This window comes from Plecotus auritus, assembly GCF_963455305.1.
Source record: "Plecotus auritus genome assembly, chromosome: 6".
NCBI classification, from domain to species: Eukaryota; Metazoa; Chordata; class Mammalia; order Chiroptera; family Vespertilionidae; genus Plecotus; species Plecotus auritus.
In genome coordinates this window covers 47,734,780-47,759,888 of record NC_137773.1, presented here as the reverse complement: position 1 = coordinate 47,759,888, position 25,109 = coordinate 47,734,780, and the positions used below count along the sequence as shown (strand labels likewise).

The 25,109-nt window shown below is 30.5% G+C and overlaps 1 protein-coding gene across 2 annotated transcripts in view; it reads right to left on the bottom strand.

Annotated features, from left to right (window-relative positions):
• Window positions 1-316: 316 nt before the first annotated feature.
• PCDH10 (protocadherin 10) overlaps window positions 317-25,109 on the bottom strand; it is a 38,377-nt gene continuing 13,584 nt past the window's right edge. The window contains exon 5 of one of the 2 annotated variants that reach the window (XM_080673998.1): window positions 317-915. In XM_080673998.1, coding sequence (XP_080530124.1) covers window positions 896-915 — 20 coding nt within the window. In that variant the 3' untranslated portion in view covers window positions 317-895. Of the gene's footprint in view, window positions 916-19,037; window positions 19,304-25,109 lie in introns of those variants that run through there. The other variant, XM_080673997.1, reaches the window with a different exon arrangement.

The following is a 25,109-nucleotide window of genomic DNA, read 5'->3' as shown; positions in this document are numbered from 1 at the left end:
TGTTCAGTGCTTCTCTGATAACATCGACAGCTATATCTTTGGCATTGAAAATTCAGTACAAGTTCTAGACAAAATTTTTGTAGCTTAGAGCTTCTTTTTCTTTTAAACAAGGAAAAACAGGATTGAATAAGATGAAAACTGGGAGGAAACTACTAATGCTTATTTTTTTCTTAGTAAGTTCATCTTTGGGACCCTGAATTACCTTTTTTTACTTTATTGTATGATGTGGACTGTATGAATCCATTTAAAAACCAACTGAGTTGTACCACATTTTAGGAAAATTATATAATATAATATATATATTTTATATTTATTTAGAAGCTTTGAAATAGTACAGTAAACACTTTGCAACACGGTGTATAAACTACAGAATGTCTTTGATAATTTGTGGGTCTTCAGAATACAACATTTTTTGTAACCCACAGGTGAAAAGAACATAATCACAATCTTTCTTGTAAAGTTGGAATAGTTTGGGGAACACTTGATCACACAAAAATAATATAAAACAGTCAAGTTTAAAACAGTGATATTGCATTTATAATGCACAAATTTCCTTTATCCTTATGACTGGCTTCTCGTGGTGAATATAAACATCTAAAGGGCTCAGTGACATTTGGAGAGAGTAAGATATATAGTGCTGTAAACAGGCACACACTGATCGGAGAGGCAAAATCAGTTGCCTAAAGTTTCTACAGTTCTGCACATTTCAACTCATTTCTCAGGCCTGCTGAGAGCAAGTAGGTCCTATGATTGGCCATGATGACTGCGGAGGCAATCTAATACTCAGTTACACACAACTAACTGGATGGCCAAGATAATGAAGTTGAAAAGTTGATGCTTTTGTTGGTCGACTTTGTGCAAATCATGCTGCTTCAGGGAAGTCCTGTAGAATTGACTAGCATATCCTTTTCCGTGCTGTGAAAAAGAAAAAAAAATACTCTAAGAAAATGAGCCTGACTTTGGGTGTTTAAAATTGAACATTACTGTAACAGACACAAATACAAGGGAAATGACTTGTATCCCCATAGGCAACCCCCCCAAATGTCAAAATATTTCAGTGTTACCTTGGTTTTCTAATGATTATAGTCTTTCTGTTGTTGGGCTTTCTGCAGATGACATTTGTAACATTTTTACAGATTGGTTTTGCATGGGGAATATATACTTTATAAACCAGCCACCAATTATGTGAGATTAACTTTTTAAAATCATGTATAAATCAACCCCCATTTCACTATTCGCACACAATCAGAATATTAAAAAATGTGTGGCTCTTATACTAGAATATTTATGAACAACTTGTTATATATATTATTTAATAAATTCTAAGTTATATATATTAAATCAATATATGATAGAAAATACTGTACTGAAAGTGTTTATGTAGTTAAAGAAGTAAAGAATGATTCATATGTTCTGGGTTTATTTTATATCATTTTTAAAATATATGAAAATCAAACCTTTTTATGGCCTACGATTTTTTTAAATACATAAACTTATTCCCTGAAATAAATCAGTTTTCTCATAATGAGGAAAAGGCAAAGGAGAGAAAAGGATATTATCAGATTTGATCCAGTCTTACAAAATGTATTATATTCAGACTCAATCATCCAGATTTTATGCTATTAAGTATTATATACACTTATAATGATAAAGGCTATTTTTCCCATCTATCCATAAACTCTGTCATATTTGACCATGAGCACAATGAGAAGAGTAACTTGCATCCTTTAGATCAGTATCTGGCTCATCATGGATGTGTAATAAAAATGCGCTGAAAATCAAGATGGTTCAATTGTGATAAAAATCACATATGTGTATATTTCCTTAAAAATTAATAACTTAACTAAATAGAATAACTGAATTGTTTTAATATGGTGAATTGTTGGCTTTTATATTTTTTAAAAATGTAAGCATATGCTGATCAGTGCAATTCCTTCGGAGAGGAATTGCACTGATAAAGGAATTTCCACTCATTTCAAGTAGATTATCTAATTATATATTTTCCTAATTTATTTCCCCTGCTTTTCTCATTTATTTTTACTCACAAACTCAGTTTCAAAACAGACTATCAAACATTGCTTCATCAGTTCACCTTTTAGCACAATGATAGCAATTAAAATTGTGGACGTCAGTCACCATCTTAGCCAGAAATTAAAGTGCAAATGAGGAGATAGATGCATGTCCTGTGTAATAACCAGTATTGAAAATAATCAGAACATATTTTGTTTTATATCACATAATATCATGAATTATAAAATGAGTTAGCTAAAACATGGGACCACATGTAGCTATTATAACTTACCTGGTCATAATGCTACATACAGAGAATATTCTACTAGCAAATAGGAACTTTTATAAAAGAATCTTTTAAAAGAATCAAATCCTATTTTTCAATGACCTTGAATTCAATTCCTTGTTTCATGATAAATGAGTAGAAAATGATTCAAATATATTTTGTTTATGTCAATCAGAATTGAAAATAATTTGATAAATTAGAATAGTAAGCCACCATAGAAATTCAGGTTTATAAAATAAACTGGAACCAATAATTACAGTGACAAATTAACTTGTACTCCAAACTGATCAATTGTGTGAGTGAAAGAGAACACTGTAACAATTATACAAGGTATAATCTTATACTTTCCTAGACAACCCAGGAAATATGGTCGTCCTAGAAAGAATATTGCTCTTTTCAAAATAAGTTAGAGCTATTACTTACAGGTTGAAGTTTTCCCTTTAAATAGTATGTGAGAAAATACTGATTTATAGGAAAAGTCATTTAGGTAGTTCAAGGAAAAAGGAACTAAATGAATACACTAAAAAGCTACATCTTGGTATAAATGCAGAAGTTAATCAACCTAACACAATTTTAAATCTGTAAAATATTTCTAATTAGGTGAAAAGATTACTTAGGAGAAAAGTTACTAGCATCTGTGTCATATGTACATTTGACTTAGAATACAAAAAGAAATTGTGTTACTAAAGTGGTTCACAATTATAAGAAGACAGAAGCTTAGCACATTATATTCAATATCTTAAATATAAACATAAGCTTAAATGGCATATATTAATGACTGCTTAGGGTTACTGTGTGCTGCTTTTATTCCAATAGTTGTCTGAAAAATATAATCACCTTTTATCAAATTTACCTCCTCCAACCACTTTGTTAATTCAGGAAGCTAAATCTAAACAGGTCAGTACAAATTAGAATGGGGAAGGTGATTTCCTTTTTACAGAAGCTGATTTGCCAAATGTGAAGTACTGTCAGATAAACTAGAGAAAATGAAATGTGATATTATTACTAAAGTCACATTCACACACATTTTCTTTCAAGGTTCTTAAGGAGTGAGTTAGAATATTGAGTAATCATTATTGTTTTGGGACTGTATGAGTTAATAATGGACAAGTAACACACAAATATTATTTTTTTAAATCAATGTTATTACATTTTAGAGTCCATGCCTCTGACAGTTATTCTACAGTTTTAGCTAAGATGACTATGCATTTGCTGAAGCATTTCAGGCTGTAAAGAGTGGGTCAAATATGTTGAGTCTCTCTGCTTTCTAATATATTCTATATGCTTTGGAATTAACAAAGTCTAATTGGAGAATTCACAAATGCATTTTCCCCTAGCTATTCATTAACATAAGTGGGGAATTGGTCACTTGATGTGGATGAAAGATTTTCTTTTTGGTCAAATCCAAAGTAATAAGAAAGAGACTGTTAGTATTCCTTTTTACCTCTGTTCATTCACTGCATTTATTCCTCATAGTGAGTCATATAAATGCTACACTTAAGACATTTATCTTACTATCTGAACTACAGATAAAAATCACTCTCTGTGGAAAAGAGATATTCAAATATATCCCTTCTTATAATTTAGCATATATATGTGTGTATATTTAGTATGTATATTACATATACATCTAACATTATATATAATTTTTAAGAAAGTTTCATGATGCATATGTTGCCTTATATTGAGGAATCCTCTTATTGCCTTTGATAATCTGTAAAGTATGATGTTAAATCATGGAACTTTTAAACATTCTGATGAATGACCAGAAGAATGACTGTAAACATGTATGTTGCAAAACAATTGTACAATTTTCAGTACTGATATCCTATTTATATCATGTATAGTAACATAATAGCCTGGAAAATATATTGAGATGACAATTTAATAATTTGAATATTCATATTCCTATGCTTGCATAGCAGGAAGCAAAAGAGCCTTTATACTTTTTGACAGTGTAAACTATAGAAGCTAAAGCAATAAATAAAGCTTGTGAAATGATCTAATCTATTTCTGCAACTGAAAGAAAGAACGGCCTTCAAACATCCCGGTGACTGAGACTCTCCAGCACAGTGAAACACTTCAGGGGCTGAGATCAGTAACGGACTCTGGAGCTCATCCACATTTTAATGAGCCTCACATCAGGACACTTCTTCATATCTAAGGCGAATCTGGCAAACACGAGTTTAAGCCCATTACCCCTTGGAGAAGTCAGAAACACCTGCTCTCTGTTCCCTGTGAAAAGCAGATCATAACTGAAAGACAGAAACATCACGGGGTTCCTTCTAAATAGAGGACCCACAGGTTTTTATAAATTCCTATATGTGTGTGTGTGTGTGTGTGTGTGTGTGTGTGTGTGTGTGTGTAATGGAAAACTACCTTTTCACAAAGGCAATGGTACATTTACAACTGGCTCACCAGGAAATATCTACTCTGAATTACTGTGGCCATGTCGACTGCCACAAATACTTTTAACAGTATAGTGTGATTAGAGTAACTCAATTTTGTTCAGTTTAAAATTATTTCTCTCTAAATAATTATATTAATTAAGAGTGCTTTGAACTCTACCACAAAAACCAGTGATAGTGTATCAACTCCTTTAATGAAACAATACATTTTGATTATTATCATTATCTGAATTGACTTGAGTAAGATTTCCAAAGACACAGAAATCATGTATTACTTCTCCATCGAGACATGAGAATTGGCAATATCTTTCTAAAACACTAAAAAACATTAAACTCTTAAATTATTGGTTTACAAAACTTGCTATGATATTTCACTTGTATAGAATTCTATATATTGAAGAGATCTATTATAAACATTTCTAGAAATGTTAAAAATTGTGCTTTAGAAGCTTAACATTTTCTTTTTCCTAAGGAGAAAAATAAATAATAGGATGTAGCCCTATCTAGAACACTTTGGCCACTATGCCAGGTTCTCTTTGATAAACATAACCTCCTTGCCTCATAGTATCTTAAAATCAAAATTGGAGACTGTATTAATTTTTAGATGCTCCACTCCTACTTTGGCATATATTTAGGAAATGAAACTCTAATATATATTGCTCTCCATGTTTATAATGCCATAGAAAAAAATTCTGAGATTCTGTACCATAATCCACTAAGCTCTGATTTGTTCCAAAACCATCTGAAATCACATCTTTCACATAGCAAAGGAGTACCCTTGTAATTTATTTTGGAGACAATTCATTGTAAGTATAATAAAGTTATATGTTACTTTACTAGTGACAAAGATACTTTTATTTAAGTTATTATCTAAGATTCTAAGAAGATAGCCCTATGTTCCTTATAATTGGTCCTTATTTTTTCCTTTGATAATTATGGAGCAAATAATATTTACTGATATTTAGATACTTGTATTTCAAGTATTTTACTTCAAAACAACATTATAAGGAGATCAAATTATTTACTTCCTGTAAGGTTGGAAGTAACATTAGTTTTCAAAGCAGAAGGCAAGGAAGATTCCTGAATGGGATTGGTTATTCCTATAAGTATAAGAATGTTGCATTTGGAACAAATGATATCATCATATCACAATATTAGACCAACTACTAGTTAACTAGTATTAAAACCAAACATGAATTCTAGCATTGAAAGATAAAAAACAAGAATAAATATGTAAAACCTTCATTTAAAAACTACATAGCCATGTATCTAATTTATTAACTACTAATAGCCTATTTAAACAGGGATAATGTTTCAAAATAATTTAACCAAAAGTTTAGATAATAAAGCCATGAAAACAAATGGGAAATCTTTTTGGTTGGTAAATAAAATACTTATAATTTATACGTTTATTTTCAAAAAAGACACATGAAACATAAACAACTTAGAAACTGTGTGCAAAAGCATGGCTATTTATTTCATATACTTGATCTGATTTCCCCGAACATACTACAGAAACTTCATGTCAAAACAAACAGATTTAAAACGGGAATTGCTGGCTCAGTGGATGCTGACATGCTGACACACTGAGAAGTAAAAGCTGACCACTGTTTTTCTGTATTGAGAAAAACACTCCCACACTAAAGCAGGTTAGAAACCGTGACTATACAGGCTTCAATAACACCTTGAGAAAGGTTGCCAGATAAAATACAGGATGGCCAGTTGCATTTGAATTTCAGGTAAATAACTGATTTGTTAGTATACATATGCCCCATGCAATATTTAGGTGTCATGTACTATATTTGTTAAAACTGGCCACCTGTCCTCAAGGCAACACCATAGGTGACATGCTAGTTACCACTGAGGCAAATGTTACCTGTTTTCTAGAAAAATGTTGCACTATATTTTCTAATAATTTTGTAACACTATAGTTTCTGTAATAAATGTCATGCATATTTCTACCAAAAATATTTTAAAATAAAATTTCAGAATTCAAAAGGAGATAAAGAAATAAAATTATCTAAAATATAAATTTATATTCAATGACTTATTGCTTAAATATCATACATGAATACATTTTTAATTGTTATTTAAATTATTTTTAAATTTTAACCTTGTTTGGAGTGAACTATTTGCTTTTGTGAGATAAATATAACATACTAGATAAAATGTTCACTCTTCTTTGCATAGTAAACATAATTTTAAATTATTTATTCTAAACTCTAACCCTACAAATACATTTTAATTTTAGTAATATCCTAGAGACCTCTTACCTTTCAATTTAATATAACATCTGATAATTAGAGATTGAGCACGGATAGGCAGTGAATCAAACTCAGTTTTAAAAACGATCACAAAAGTGCTAAATTGTTGAAATAAGATTATATCATACTGGTTAAAGTTTAAATTCACTTTAGTTATGTTCTAATTAAGTGGCGAGATTTAGAGCCTTAAATATTTCTATTACATTCCAGAATTTTAAACTTTGTGTTTGATTGGGTTCATCTTAATTACTGTAAACATTTAATCATATAATAAAATAAGAGTATTTGTTATGTTAGATATGAACTATCTATGAAAAATATAATAAGTCTAGGAAAAAGTTAAAATTTTAAGTAATCAACCTTTGTTGGGGCTAGTAAAAGATTCTGGTTAAATAGTATTGGCAATGTATTTTTTATATATAAAATACCTATATCATTGTCAAAATATGACAAAATACAAACCCACCTACATATATTATAATAAAGTTATCACCAAAATAATCAACATTTTATATCATTATTTTTTAAAGTATCTGAGATTCTCATTAGATACCATGAAGCCGTAAAAAAAAACATACATATCTAAGAAAAAACATTGAAAATAATGTATTGGATAATCACGATGAGTAAAAACCCCCTACTCTTAAAAACTTACAGGAAAAGCCCAGAAACCTAAAGGAAAATCAGATAAACTGCCCCTAGCTGTAGTTACCCTTATCAAAAACCTCCTGCCCATAATCAGTATCTACAATGATCCCTTTTATGTTCATGGTTAAGATTACCTTACACTTGCTTAAGGAGTTGTTAAAGCGAAAGTGATCAATTAGAAGAATAAAAGAACTAAGGCCAAGGTCAGAATAAAAAAAAACATAAAAATCATGGAAGGTTGAAAGATGATGAAATCAGGGTGGAGTATGTTAGGAGTAGAGATAGCTAGGTTTTGGGTGTTGTTTGTTTTGTTGTATCATTCAGAGATTACTATAATTATATTAGTTTAATAAAGAGAAAAAAAATGCACTTGCTTCCTTAGTTTCAGGATGTTTCATTTACTGACTCACTGATGTTGTCTATAAGCGTTTATGGGTGTTTACTTTTCTCCAGACAGCGTTCTGGGACTTGAGACTCTAAAATGAATACACAGGGATTCTCTCTAAAAGATTTAACAGTCCACCAGGCAAACAATAGTTTTACAAGATATTTTAAAACATCAATCCTGTATAAAAAACCTAAGAGAAGTTACCAGAAGAATGCCTATTATCTCTGTGTGGGGCGGATTCTCAAAGGTAAAAGGTACAGTCCTGAACGATGAGTGAGAGAGGGCCAAGCAGAGTGGTGAGGAGCGTTCCAGGGAGATCAGAATGTGTCCAAGTGCAAAGGCCTGGAACATGGGTGGATCAAGAAGCTTACAATTACTGAATGACATAAAGCAAAACTGTAGGCAGATTTTAAATTAAAAATAAAAACTTAAAACAAGTAAAAATGTAAACATTATTGTGGCACATGATTTCGAGAATGCCTCTCAAAAATTTTCAAGGGAATAATGAAGTCAAGTGTCTATAGATACAAATAAATACTCTAATTATTTGACGGAAAAGCCTGGTGCAAAATGAGTGGGGTCTTTGCTAATTCTGGTAATAAGCTAGGCGGAGGAACACGAGGGATAATGCACGTGAGTCTTCTCACAGAGCCCAGAGTGGTTCCAGGGTTTGTACTTTACCTATCTGGAAATAGTTTGCATTTCAACACCCTAAATCTTCCAAATTTAACAAGACCTTTTTCACTCAAAATGACTGCCTGGGTGTTTGTGGCTGATAATTCAATTCTAAGGATAATTGTGAAAGGAAAGAAAAAAAAGGGGTAAAATGAGCTGCTCAGGGAAGTGAGTGATTCTGTCCCATTATCTCAAGCCCTGGGTAGTGTCAACAGCATTAAAAACAAAAACAAAAACCTAGAGAAAAACATGGAACATTTTCCCTGCAAATTTTAACAAAGAAAAAATAAGGCAGATATTGATCATAAACTAATATTAAATTCATTGTATAACTGTGAAACTGAAACTACTTAAAACAATAAAATATTGCTTTCCTGTTAATTCTTTCATAGAGAGACATACAAATAAAACTCACCCTATGAAACATCTGGTCTGCAACTCACAGAAATGGTTAAGACACAGGGATGATTTTAATTATGGCATTCAAATAACATATTTTAAGTGATTAGAGGTCAGGTATATTTGATCAAGACTTTCCTATCCCAAAATGAATAACCCCTGCTATCTATCTATCTATCTATCTATCTATCTATCTACCTACCTATCATCTATCATCTGTCTTAATCTACTAGGATTTTCAGTTATCTTCATATCTCCTTTTACTTCCAAAGTTCTTAATTTAAAAAAGAAAGTACACTTTTTCCTTTTAAAACTAATTCCTTCCCAGCACATAAACTTTATTATTGTTGTTAGTAGTAATAATAGTAGTAGTAGTGGTGGTAGTAGAAGTAATAGTAATAGTGTTGGGAATACAATCTTCTCCTAATTATCCAGTCTCTAGATCTGAGAACCATTCTTGATAACTGCGTTCTTCACCTTTTTTTGCTATGCTTAGATTTCTAATACTATAGATATTTTTTCAAAATTTCTTTAATAATAACCCTTTAGTTTCATTGGGTACACAGGCCTTTATGACCACAAAGCTTGCCAACTGAAATACTTTACTAGTAAAACAAAAACAAAATTACAACCCCATACAACTAATACTTACTGATTTCTTTCTGAATAGCGCCCAAATTTGTTTAGCCTGGGATTCAAGTAGTGAATTGGTTACAAACGCTTACTCTCCGATGGCTTCAAATGAAAGCCTGGATCTCCCTTGCTAATCATGAGACCATGGGAAAGTTATCTATTTTCTTAATTCTATAATCTGTAAAATTTAGTAAGAATACCTATTTTGTTTGGTTATTGTAAGGTTTAAAAGGATTAGTATCTGAAAAGTTCTTAAATATTGCCAGATTCATAACAAGTTCTTAATTGTTGGTAATACCAACTATTTACTGCTGGTATTATTATTCAAAACATGTCTTAATCTATCCAAAACATAACTTGCAAACTTAAAGTTCCACTATTCCCCTTAAATTTGTTTTTATAGACTTGGCAACTTAGAATCTTCACCTCTCCATGTTAATTTTCTCTCTAATGCCATACTTCTGTTCAGGCAATGTTGTACCCATAGGGGGGCCTTCTTCTCCATCACTTAAAACTATGTAGCAGTGCTCCAATTTTGGCTTCAAAGTAGACTTTTATAAATTCTACCTTGATTGCCCTCTAATGGATCCTTCCCAAAGATAACCAGACACATCTTATTCTAGTAAAGTAAATATCTTATTCATTGAATGAGAAAAACTTAAAAGTACATGGAATCATTGAAAACTAGCATATTTTGATAAACAGAGAAAATGCTTCATACAGTTGACATACGGTGACAGAAGATGACTTGACTTTGGGTAGTGGGCACACAATGCAATATGTACACTTGAAACCTATATAATCTTATGAACCAGTATTACCCCAATAAGTGTAGTAATAATTAAAAAATTAAAAAATGATAATTCTATCATATAGTGTTAATTTAAAATGGCAGAATATAAAATAACATACTCTCTATTTTAATAGTTATGTTGCAATAGGCAGACTGACAGGGAAGAAGAATAAGAGATGGGTTTATATCTTAATTTCACCATTTTCTGGCTACTTACCCTAACTTCCCTCAGTAAGGTTTCTCATTTATAAAATGAAGATACCAGTAACTGCCTGAAAAAATTGTTGTGAAAATTAAATGTGACCTGTAAAGAATATGCTGGGGACATGGTAAGCACTCAATAAAAATACCTTTTGAAAAGCTAAAAAAGACAAAAAGACATTGTAATTTTATTCATAGATATGTTAAAAACAAAAACAAGTTTGTTTTAAAACTTAATTTCTTCTATAGTTGGAAGAAACTGACATGAAAGGCAGAATATAGAAGACACACAGAATCAAAACACCATGAGAATTGCACAGAGTCTAGTGAATAAACATTATCAGAAAGTAAAATTTGGGCAGTTTTTTAGGCATTTCTTAAATGGGCTTTTGACATCATTTGCTAATTTTATCTGACTTTGAGAGACAAAGGTTCAAAAATATAGATATAAGGCTGACTGTGACAATCAAGCTTATCAGATAATATAATTTTATTGAAGAAAAAGGAGGAAGAAGATATATGAGCTTCTGTTTAAATACTGATTTATGGCAGACATATATATTTCGTTTAAAATATAAAATATAGAAAGACCCAATTTTCTACACTAACAGACTGTTTTCATTTACTTTGTGTGATGATTTGAGGGCATCAGCGACCCTCAGTTGGGAATATCAGAACTCTGAGGTAACAATGTCCCGTCCAGGGCCAGAATTTCCACTAATAGACCAGTACAACTGTCAAAATATATATTAAGTCAAATTAAATATGGCCATTTGTATCACTTTAAAAATTTTGGGCTGAAGAAATATATTTTTTAAAAATTTTCTTCAATCATCATACAATGTGCTGCTTCCTATACTAAAATAAAAACCTGTTGTTTCAAAAAAGAGTATTTTTGTCAGCTTACATTTACCGTTTATTGTACATAATCAAATATCATCACTCATTGTAAATGCAGAAGTAAAATAATGAGAATATAAAATTTAAAATGTATCAGCAGGCTTTGTGACTTTGTGACAAATCATCATAAAACAAATAAAACGATATTTCTAGGCATTACACCTTTGGTTGTGTTATATCTATTCCATTGGTTTCACTGATTAAAAAAAAAAAAAGGAGGGGGTGGACTAGGGATACTGTTCTTTTAAAACATGTGTGTTAAAGAATATATACTGCAGATGTAAAATAGTGATATATTTTGAAAAGAACATTTGGAGTCTGTTTCTCCCCCCTCCCCTCCTCCGGGGAGTAAAAGAGAGCGTGATTAGTTCTATTTTAGCCCAGAATTTAAATTTTCTCCGTATCAGGATGATGTCATTGTTCCAATTTTAACTGAATATATGGTTGCCTTGAACACTTAATGGGTGCTTCCTTTGGTCCAGACACTCACGGACTTAAATACGTTAAATAATTTAATCTCCACAATGAGCTTTTGAGGATGTATGTCGCAGATGAGGAAAATGAGTTACAGGAATGTTAAAGAAATGACCGAGGTCAAGCCGCTGGTAACTGAATGGATGGGTATTGGAACCCTGGTAGACTGGCCCATAACCGGAGGTCTAACTACACCACATCACTTCTACCACATCACTTCTCCGACATGAGGGCGGTAACAAAGCCCGTTGCCAGAATTCTGTAGTAGGTTACAAGTCCAAAAGAAAGTAAATGATATTTTCTTCTGAAATTAAAAATTCTAAGCTATTTTTAAGTCAAAACAAGTACAATCAGTGATGCTTAAAAAAACTTACCCTGAAAATAATGACTAGAGTGTTTTTCAAGTATTTACTAAGGACATCACAATCCAACTGAGAAGCAGGTTGTGCTTCATGTACATCATAAAGGGGGTTGAAATCTTTTCACTGCTACTGTAATATGCCTGAGGTTGTTTTATTCATATTTTTCAAAATTACCTTAAAGGAGGGCTGGTGGTTTGCATGAGGTTTGAGGCAGAGGATATTAAGAATTAAAAATGTTTTTGCGTGTTTCTATGACAACTAGGGCAAGTTACACTGAAATGACCTGATGAGTACTTTCATCTGTGCGGGAGGTACAATATCCTTTGATTAAATGAGGATGAGTGAGGCTATTTGTGATCACTAATACTGAAGTTGATCACATGCCCTTTTTATGCTCAACCAGTATTTCTCATTTCCTTGTGGATATCTATCAGGAGCATTTTGATGCTCCTGAGGGATTTTGATCATATTTTCACATCAGTCTGCGATATGTTCATGAGCCATAATTATTTTCCGATACAGTAAGCCTTGAGAACAATTACATAACCAAGTTCCAGGGCAAACAACACTGAAGACCAATGTGCATGCTCAACAATGAGCATTCTTTAATATGGATCACACTGTCAGTAGTTTTTAACCACCAAAGGCAGCTGGTTAAAAACTTTCTTTCAGTTCTGAATTACTATGTCACTGCTTTGCAATAAACATTAGTTTATTGCAAACTAGAAAACTCTGAAACTAGAAAATTACTGAAATGTATTAATCTTTAAAGATTAAAAAAGAACATAAATTTAAAATTAACTTTTAAGCAATAAAATATGCCCTTTGTAAACTACCTTAAGTGTTTTTATTTAAAGCCCAAATAATGTTCCTTCATAATAGATATATAAGCACACATTTTATAGGTGTTATGGAAACATAATTTCTGTGAAAAATTCCTACAAAGCAAACAATTTAAGTTCTCAAAGATTATGTTCCAGAACTCAAGGTCAAGTTTAAGTGTGAGAGATGAAAATTAAATTTTTCAATGTCAGGTATTTCCTAAAAAAAATTCTAATGTAAGCCTGCATTTTTAAAAAAATTACCTTTTCTAGTAATTTCAATCATAGACAATATTTTTGAGTCAGTTACCAGTTAAACAAGATATTTGTAGTTAAACATTTTAAAATATACTTCTATATTAGTACTGTAAATGCTGCATGAGAATGATAGATTTTTATGGAATTAAAATATGCTATCTAATTACTGATTGCAAATTGGGAATCGAAAAAGTGAAAAAAAAACACAAAAAAGAAACAATGTCTTGCTGTTATAATTTGAAAAATAATTATTTCCACACCATTCTATAATATAAATTAAACATAACTTGAAAATGTAAATTTTCCAAACCCTTAGCTTAATTCAGGTTCAAAAAAGTTAGAATGTACTGTGTTGTCTAATACTAAACAACCCCTTTGCCTATATAAAATTAGTTATATTTATATAATAATAAAATATTAATGTATCTAATTCTAAAATTATTTACTATAGCCTGAAATTCATAGAGCTTATTTCATGATCCTTGAATGATGAGAATAATTCTCACTTTGTAACACTGGTTGTGTATTTATGAAATTGGTTATGTCTTATTTCATCTTCTCATGCCTATAAAATGGGCACTCAGTAGTAGAATATTATTATTATTAAATTTAGCATTAATGTTTAGCTAACAATTATTTTCCCTTTCGTTTTATTTTTAGCTGTGCGATTAATTTAAACTTTCACATTACCAAGTTAATACTAATTACATTTTAATTTATTCTCCAAAATTTCAACAAAAACATAATATTCATATATATCCTGCTTATTAAATCCTCCAAAATAATTAAGAAAGCATGTATTACTTTTAGGCTTAAGGAGAGTAAGCAAATTGACCTTGAATTATTAATGATGGCTGTTTCATTTTTGCTTAATTGTAAGCCATTTCACAGTATCTGAGAAAAACCAAAAATTTTCCTCAAAATTCCACAGAGGATTATATAATAACAGAAGTAGAAAATTCTTATTATAAGAGAAATAAACCAACACAGTAAAGGGACGATGCAATACTTAAATAAAATTACACTTTTTAAATCTATAATTATCTGTCTTTCTTTTATAAATGTTATCATGGATAAGAAGTCTTACACCTTCAAGTTGTAATCTATGTTTTTAATAGACAAAATCTGTTACTTATACATGCAAAAGGCAATTTCATACCCAGCTTTTGCACTCTACACATTTCCCCAAGTTTCTTCTAAAACTATGATTTCTTCATTTTTGTTCCTGGACATTTATCATTCTCTGCAAGTCAATGTGTGAAGGGGAAAAAGGGTTTAAGAAACCAAATTTTTTAATTTTCAAAATTCCAAAGTAGAGAAGATAAGTCACCCACATAGAAACAGGAAGGAAAGGAAATATATAAAAACCAAGGCTTTCTTGGTGGTGGGATTAAGAAATACTAATTGTTAGTTATAAAATAAGATTGCATGATGTGAACCACAGCATAGGGAATATAGTTAATATAACAACTATGTATGGTGCCAGATGGGTTCTTAAATTATGGGAGGGATCATTTGTAACCTATATGAATGTCTGTCCGCTGTGATGTACACCTGAAACTAATACAAAAATGTTTGAATGCAAACTATTAAAAATAATTAATTAAAAAAATTCCACAAGGCTTTCTTAATTGCCTTTCCTTCGTCCTCCAGTAAAATTAAGCCTCACTCCGGTATCAGCTCCAGTTTTGGGAAGAGCGTCCTTCGGGAAATACATCACAGGGCTAGTAAGTCCTATTCCTCCGCATCACAGGGCACAGGTATATGTTCCTAGTTTGTAACGTTATGCTTCTAGGTGAAGTGTTTCCTCATCTCTCAGGAGCAAATACCAATGCTGAGGGCAGTACATTTTCTATAATGTGTACTTTCAATCTCTCAGGATGCAGTATAGATTCATTTTCTCTTTTCTTTGCTCTCAGTAAAGACAGATTAATCACTGTCTATCTGTGTAGTATTTGTTTAACCACTTAAGATTTGTTATGTCCCCTCCCACTTTTCTTCTCAATTTTCCCTTCCTCGGTCCTTTTAAACTCTCTTCAGATAAGCTCTTTTCCAAAATTTTAATCTCTTTATTTTATTCAGTTTCTTTTAAGCCTCATAGTCTCCAATTTCTGGCAATCCTCTAATCTAGGCTGAAAGAAATGTGAAATACAGACATTTGAATTTCTCTACTCTTTTGTTATAATCTGGTATTCTAGTTAACATATTGAAATATTTGTTTCTATAAAACACACTAAATATCATATTATGTTTCAAACGGTAAGAAAGATATAAAGACGATTATCAAACACTTCTAAAAGACTAGACTTGAGAACTCCAAAGATAATAAGAAAAATTAGATCCAAGGAGAACTCATCCATACTAAGTTGTCTTTTTAGTTTACGTGCTGGTACATATGGGCTCCGCTAACTGCTTCCTTATATTACCAGAGAGAATAAATGGCTAATAAAATTTAATGAGACTCAAATATACTCACTATTTCATTTAGTCAAATTATATAAATTTTAAAAGCCCCCAAAAAACTAATTTTGGTTAGAGGCCAGAATAGTGGTAATTGCTTGGGTAGCAGTAGCCAAGTAGAAGGGGGTGAAATTCTGGACTTAATGAGATACTTAGTACTGTTTGGGCTACTGAACATACTGCCTAGTTAATATTTTGGTCAGTGATTATTCAGGCATTCTGATTTTGTGAAAATTTCTTGAGTTATGCATCTATGATTTTTGTATTTTTCTACATATATATTATTCTTTAATAAAAAGTTTAAAAGTTAGTTGCTATCTATGAACCTTATTTTTTTAAAAAATATATTTTATTGATTTTTTACAGAGAGGAAGGGAGAGGGATAGAGAGTCAGAAACATCAATGAGAGAGAAACATCGATCAGCTGCCTCCTGCACACCTCCCACTGGAGAAGTGCCCGCAACCAAGGTACATGCCCTTGACTGGAATCGAACCTGGGACCCTTCAGTCCGCAGGCCAACGCTCTATCCACTGAGCCAAACCGGTCAGGGCTATGAACCTTATTTTAATCATGAGTCAACAACTTAACTGTAAATATAAATAATACTTATGAGAAAATTATGGTAATGTGAATAATAAGGAAAGAAAAAAATTAAGAAGAGTATTATTATTATGGTTATGCTAAAAATAAACTTTATATTTAATAAACATATGCTGAAATATTAATAATTAAACAGTAGGATCTCTGAATTTACTTTAAAATCTCAGTGAAGGGGGAGTTGTGTTAACGTTTGGATGAAACAAATTTGCAAAGAATTAATCATTGTTTAAACTGGAGAAAATGGAGAGTTTATTCTCTTTGTGTTTTGTACATACTTAAATTTTTCAAACTTTTTAAAAAGTATAATTTAGAACTAAATATCATTCTAATATTGTTCTCTATTGTCATTGTTCTAATAAAAAAGTTGAGATAAATCAAGATATATCTACCAAAACATATCTAGATTTCATGATGTCAATATAATCATCTGCCGAGTAATTAATTCTGTAGCAAATAAACCTTAAAACAGCACTATTTGTGACTTGCAAAGGGATTAGTTCTGGCATCATGTTTATTAATGGTGAAAAAAAAAAGGTACAAGAGTTTTATACTAATTTTGTTTTTTATTTTTAAAAATATTTTTATTCATTTTTAGAGAGAGAAGAAAAGAGAGGGAGAAAGATCAATGTGAGAACTGCCTCATGAATGCTCCCTACTGGGGATCTAGCCTGAAATCAGGGCCTGTGCCCTGACCTGGCATCCAGCTGGCCACCTTTCACCTTTCAGTGCCCGGAAACATGCCCAACCAGCTGAATCACACTGGCCAGGGCAAGAATTTTAAACCAATTTTAAACTCCAAGTTTTCTACACATTTTCTAAGAATAAAATAATAGCAATGGTCAAACTGTAACATTTACTCTCATATCTATTCCTACCACCATTTTGATTAAACCTACATGTGAAATATTTTATCTTACATACATCATCAAGTATATATCAAAACAACCTATTATATACACTTTATCTACTGTTGCCATTGTTGAATCAATATTTTCTTTCTACTATGTGCTGCACTTTGAGTCAAAACCCAATGATATGTTTAATACGATATGAGAAACTCAACTTTGACTATTTCTTTAATTGGGGTGATTCAAAATTTAATCCAGGAAATATATGTTTGATATTGATTTGATTAATGTATTACTTCTATGTTTAGGTCTTTTCTTTTTTAAAACATGTGCTTAAAATTTTTGACAAAAACATTTGCAAATATGCTTTTCATGAAATAATGTAGTCATTACCTAATTTTCAGCTGCAATATAGTTATTAGACTTGAAACATTTGATAACCCATTAAAGTCCTATTTCCAGTATGTATATAATATACCATGGTGTATCCAACAATATTACCTACAATACTGGGATCTAGTACAGAATTTTGGCTAATGCCAACATTAAAAGGAGAAAAAAGCCCTAGTGATTGCAACATTTTTATAAGTAGTAAAAATAATGTCTTCCTCATAATACATAAACACTGGAACTGAACCTCTCTTTCTTCTAAAGTGTCATGCCTAATTTTGCTACCTATGCATTATCAACTGGTCCTCAAAAATAGAACCAGTACCTTAAAAATTAAAGGAACAGACTAAAATTCTATTTCTTATCTGTTTATCATCAAGCACCATATTGTCATGTTAACAGCTTCAGATAATGAAATAGCTATTAGTTAAATAAACTCACTCTTGTGGTAAACATAATCATCTTTCTCTGGTAATGAATAGATATAATTTAATTAAATTAAAAACATAATGCCTGTATACAGGATGCAAATATGTGCAAATGTGTCCATATGATGGAATCATAAAAATAGAACTCAGAAAACATTTATAAACACTTGTTGAACTCAATGACTCAAAAGCTGTCACTGGTAATTTAGAAAAGTCTGTGTACAGATTATAGAAATTTTATTGAAATGAAGTTCATTTATAATCTTTTCAATTCTTGGAGTTAAAAAATGTACTTCTAGGACAAAACATACTTCTAGGACAAAACATACAGTTATGCATCTAGGCATAATATATAAATATCAAGTGTTATAATGTCAAATGTAATGTACCAATTATAGAATCAGAAACAAACTTCCGATTTTTATTCACAAAATTTCTACTTTACCATTTGTTTTTATCTTTATCCATTTGTATGTAATTACATTTGGGGATTTTTTTTTTTTTCAAATCTCCTCTATTCTCCCCATGTAAACTGATGTAGATAATTAGGGATCACCAATTAGAGGTTCTTATTGGACATCCATATAAAACTACCCTGGTTTTTATTATACTTTGGGAAACATTTAATTGACTCGTTATGCTGAGGTTAGTCTTTATTCAGTAGTATTATTCAATCTTGAACCTCGCAGACCAAAGCAGTTTCCAAGCTATCTTGTCTAAATGACACCATCTAATTTCTATTAAAATAATTTCAGAAGACGCATACTCATCCAAAAAAAGTCTGGCACAATGAGTATTAAATGATGTTTAATGATATTTATAAGCAATTGAATCTTTATATTCCAGACTATTTACAACTTTATAACTTAATGAATTTAGGCCCATAAATCTTGAGTTTGATGAGGCAGGAAAAATTCCCAAGTAAATATTCCTTTTCAGTGAATAATTCTATTTGTATTTTAATTGCTAATCTTCCTTTGTTAGGCTCACATGATGGACAAATGCTTAAATGAAGTTATTTCCAATGTGCAAAATAAGAAAGAGGATGGAAATGATCTGTAATATAAAATGAGGTATATAATTAATATGTGAAATGTTAACTCAAAAATATGCAAAGTATGCATAAATAAACTGCTTTAAATAATAGATGAAGACCCACATACCAAGGAGTGTAAACTAGTAAATAAAGATACAAATTACCTTTATCAATGGTCTTTTCTATATTCCCCTAAAAAATGTACAATAGTTTATTTAACTGTAAGTATCTCAATGAAAACTCAATAATGTAACTAGGAATATGCAAATAAATAACTCCTGCATTGGTATTAAATAAAAAATAAGTGACTAATTCAGGGGTAAGTATATAATTATTGGTTTAATGAAAAATGGAAGCTAAAATGTGAAAGTTCCTAGTAAATAAAATACGTTAAAAAAAAAAAGATTGTCTCACAGACCCTGTAAAAAAGGGATTAGTTAAAATTCTAAGAATGTCAAGAAATACAAAACAAATTTAACTCTTTCTTAGGATATAAAATAAGTTCTTGGAACAAATCAAAAGAAATTTAAAATCTCAAAGTATTAAAAAACTTCATATTAACTTCATATTTTACAAAATACCCTAGTTAGGTGCATTTTAATATTTTGAATGAGTTCAAATGCTACTTCTCACAAAAAGTAGGTATTAGCTAGAGAGAAATACAACTAATTTAAAACATGTTTTAATTTGAAGAAAAAAAGAAAGTTTCCCTTGACATATCAAAAAGTGTGTGTGTCAAGGGAAGTATGAGGACTGCATTAAAGATATTTTGTGTACTTTAAAAACATTTATTTATCCTTCATTCAAAATTATTTCTCATCAATAATTATTTAGCACTTATAATATATATAACTGGGTAATCAGTCTTAATACCCCAAGAGAGTATTGATTACTACTAGTTCTAACTTACCCAAAGGCACAAATTTTTAGTGAAGTGATGTCACAAAAGCACTGATGTCTGAATAAGTAAAACATGTTGCCTACAGACATTGCCAGAAGTGCAAAGTTCTCTGTTTCACATTTGCATCTTAGAAAAGACTTTATAGCTTTCACTTTAAATCATACTAGTTGAGATAAACCATTAACCAACAACTAATGAATAAGAAACAAGGTAACATTATTATATCTCATTTATCTAAAGTTATAGGGAGGTTCCAGTCAGCTGCTGAATCAGTTAACTGGAGTAATTATATGAAATGTGAATAGGTGAACTATTTCAAAAAATTAAAATATCATAAAATTGAGGGATCATTAAATTATACAGTAGATACATAGAGAATATAAACTGGGGTTGGGTACTTTTTTATCTTGAATTATAATTTATTCTTGCTCACAGAGGTGAGGAGAGCAAATGATTTTGATTATGAGAGATTAGTTGTTAATTCATGAGAAAAGGAATTCAATGGAAAAATTGAAAGACTGGTGTTATTCAAAGACCAAAGATTTGTCACAATGAGATACACTAAAAAAGTGAGAAAATCAGTTGTTTATGAATCTAGATATATACTTATAAAGAAGAGAGAACAAAAATATCAGAAATAGGTAATTACAAAATAAATTGCACATCTTGTGAACAGACATAAACGTATCTGCTGGAAAAAGACAAAAATCCAGAAAAGGTGTCCATCCATTTAGTGATGTATGGGTCAATGAAACAGAAATGTTGAAAAGGTCATGTATAAAAATATGTATTTGTGGACTTCAATATTTGATAAAGTGGTATTATCTTTATGACATTAGAGGAATATACAAATCTCAGAGAAAACACTACAAAAGAGTATGTAAATATGAGGATAATGTGTATCAATAAGACATTTTATTTTGAATTCTATATATGTTCTTGTCACACTATTGAGTTCAAGAAATCATGAAAACGTACAGAAGGCAGCCTGAGGTCATGAAGAGATCGGAAGAGATGTAACTAAACAAAACATGCTCTACAATTTCAATCAAATAAAAACTTCAAGTGCTCTGTAGAATTAATATAGATGCCCAAAATAAATTTCCCAATTGGAGGTTTAATAAAAACAAAGTCTAGGTAAAATGTCAGCAATATTTTAAATGCAATGTTTTGAAGTTCTGACATCTTTTCTTATGCTATGACATGGATGAGTAGCATTGAAATTTCAAAAAGGCTCAAAAGTAGGCAAAAATAAAGTGAGGTCAGGAAGCAGATAGCATGATATTTTGGCACACATGGACTAGTCTAAATGTGGTATGCTTTGAAGGCAGGAAATGTCATGGATTTAGAATTTTAAAAATTAGTATGTCAATGTATTTTTTCTCACTTTATTCTTTATAATCTATTATTGTATGACTTTAATAAATGAAAGATTTTCACAAATATATTTTAGATAAAATTTCTTTGATTATTTCTCTTATGATTGTCTTCAATTCTTCACTTCTTTGGGACCATGTTTATTGACAAAAAAATCAACAACTTTTCTAATACTTATACCATTAGTTCTGTATTCTTTAGGCTGATTATTTACTGAAAGACGTGTTTATTTACTGACAAAAGTCTTATAAGATCTGATTAAAATCTGAAGCCAACATTATAAGCAAGAATGATTGAAAAATAATATTAAAGATGGTTTAACTATTGGTTTTTTCTAAGTTATATTAATAACTTTTACCAGTTATATTCTTAAATTATTTTTGTTCTTATTTGCTGAGACAATCCAGATTGTTTTATGTATGACTTATTGTGTCATTTGAAAGACTAAGTTATTTTTAAAAACATGTCTATAATTCTAACTCTTCAATTCATCATCATAAAAATAGGATATTTTTAAACCTCAGAGACTAACCATGGGTGTTGGTTAGGGGGTAATGGGGAAAAAAAGGGACTTCTATAATACTTTCAACAATATACATTTTTTTAAATGCTGAGGATGTAAAAAAAAAACCACATACAGTCAAGTAGAAGGAACATCATAAAGTAACATAGGAGACAGCTCATAAAAAAGATATCTTCTGAAAACAAAAGTTAAAGTAAGATTTTAGTATTTTTATTACTCTAATAAAAATTTAAGGTGAGGATAATCTAAAATTCATTAACATTTTAAGATAAATCTAAACACTTTGTTGACTTTATTTAATGATAAATATATTCTACGTGTTTAAATTTCTTTTCTCAATTTTTAAGTGTGTCCCTTTGGTACTTATCAGAGTATTAGCAAATGACAACATTGTAACAAAAATAAGAGCATGTTCACTAAGTGCTCATGACTGAGGAGCAAGTATTACGAGATGAGTTTTCAAAATTACTCCTTGTTAAAAAATAGGTTCTTTTTCATTAAATGCATCATGTAAACTCTCATGAATCTTTTCTTTAAACAAAAGGAAACATGACTGTATTTAGGTATGCGGTTATAAACACAAAATACAATTTTTTAATGCGTACTTTTGTGTAGAAATTGGTTTCCTGCCATTTTCAATTTTAACCTTAGCAATCAGAGGTATAGAAATGGAAAATTATCTAATTTGTATTATTAAGAATGTCACTATTTTCCTGTCATCATTTCATAAATGACAGCGGTAGCCTCATTGAGCTTTTTTTAGAGCTTTAAGTATACAGCTACTGCTCTTAACATCAAAATGTACATTATGGTCATTACAAAACTAAATGTAAGTTTAGCAAAAGGAAAACTGCTACCTTAATAATTATTTAAACATTCTGATTAAAGGCAAATAATTAGTGTCAATTTTTAGCTTCTTTAATTACATAAGGGATGTGCTTTTCACTTTAGAAGATCAGGGTATTTTCATTGTCAATGATAAATGATACATCTTTTAACAACTATTATCATATGAATTTGGAGGGCAAAATGGTCAGGAATGGTTTTGGATTATAGTTTGCATTATTAGGTTAAAATTGACTATGCCTATTAAATCAGAGCCATGATGTAATTTTAAAGATAATGTGTGAGTCTAAGAAGACATGAAACACTAGAAGTTTTAAAAGTATTCAGACATGATTAAAATAATATGAAGAACTAAGGACAATATAAGTAAGAGCAAAATAGCTATTGTTCTACTTATTTTTCATCAAGGTCACAATTCATCCTATCCCCTAAATTTTGAGTAATGTGAGCTGGCTAAACAGAAAAAAATAGTTATTGAAAACTAATTTATTCTAATATATATTTGGATGATATGCAAACAAATGCAATTTTCTTGATAATATAATAGACACATTGATTGATTTCTAGCAACACACATAACAGTTAACATATTTCATAATCCCTAAAATCAGACTTCTAAACGAAAACACTAGATTCTTAGGAATTAGAGAAATTTTCATTAAAATATAAGTAGCATTAACATTTGCATTAATAAAATTGTTACTGTGGTACTTGAAATTAAAAAAGAAAAACTAGTCAGTGGAGAAAGACATTTGTAAATGCTTAAATTTTCACTTCTGAATGTAAAACTTCAAAATCCGTACTCATTAAGAACAAAAGAAGGTGAATTGATTTTTTTCACTATATTTGATGCAGACTTACCAATTGATATATAGCAAAAGTAAATATATGTATTTATTTAGAAATATAAATTTGAATTACTATGAAGCATATGCTCTTTGACTTTTTGTGTTGAAATCATTGATAATGTATCTCTATAATGTATATTATTAATTTAAATTGAGAATATATTGTTTAAAATTTGGAAAAGCTTGTTTTTTGATAACAAAATTTAAAATCCAGAATTCAGTTTGAGGGGCAAAGACTGCATAATAGTCCTCCTTGCTTAAAATTTAATTTTAGGCTACTTTCAATCACTAGTGTGTGTAGATATGTGAGTTAAACTTTAGTACTTTAGCATTCAAATTGCATCTTCATTATTCAATTAGATGTTTCAATACTTTCCGTAAGTATTTGTGTTTCCCTTGTATTTCATAACTCTAAAAAATAAATCAAAACAGTTATCAATTATTTGTAGGGAGGCACAATTCTTTGTTTCTGAAATCCTAAATTGCTATATCATACTAGGGTAATTACATTTCTAAATAATTTGAAAAGCTGAACATGATCCTTCATTAAACAACAGTTGATCTTTGTGGCCATCACAATGTATGTATTCAATGGCAGATATTTAGTCATATGACACTTGTGTATTCTTATTATCAACGGCCAGAATAGTAGCCAGATGCTCGGTGCATTCAATCCATGCCTTTCATATTTATATTCATAAGGACTAACATAAGTGTTCTTCTACCTTTAAGTACTTTTTCTTTTTTTCCTTCCATTTCATCTGCAATCTATCTCATCTTTTGTTTTGAACTTGTGGTTCCAGGGTTTATTTATTTATTTTTGTACTAGACAATGAAAGTAAGAAGACATCATGTATGATGGGTGTGCTATACAAGATAAACGTCATCTTTTGATTGACTAGTTATGAATTGCATCCTCACGAAATATTAGTTCATATGGTTTGACCAAAATATTGTTATCAGTAGCAATTATCCACTAAAAGACTCTTATGTAGTAGACAATAAATAGTATAATTGCATTTCTAAGATCCTCAAAGAAAATAAACTGCAGAGAATCTCAAAGCATTTTTATTTTTCACAGTGGTTGTATAAAATAAACCACTTAGAGAGAATATGGTCCCAAAATTGAAAGAGATGAGTGAAATTATCTGTTTCAATGTTAGAAGAATCTATTATTTTAAATAAATGAAGAATATTGCTATATTGATATGTTCTCATCACGTAGTGCCTCGGGTTTGAATCAGACTTGAATCCACACCAACATATTACTTACTCACCCATGCTGAATGGTCAAAGTAAAGGCTGCACTGGTTTCTGAATGTAGGGTGATG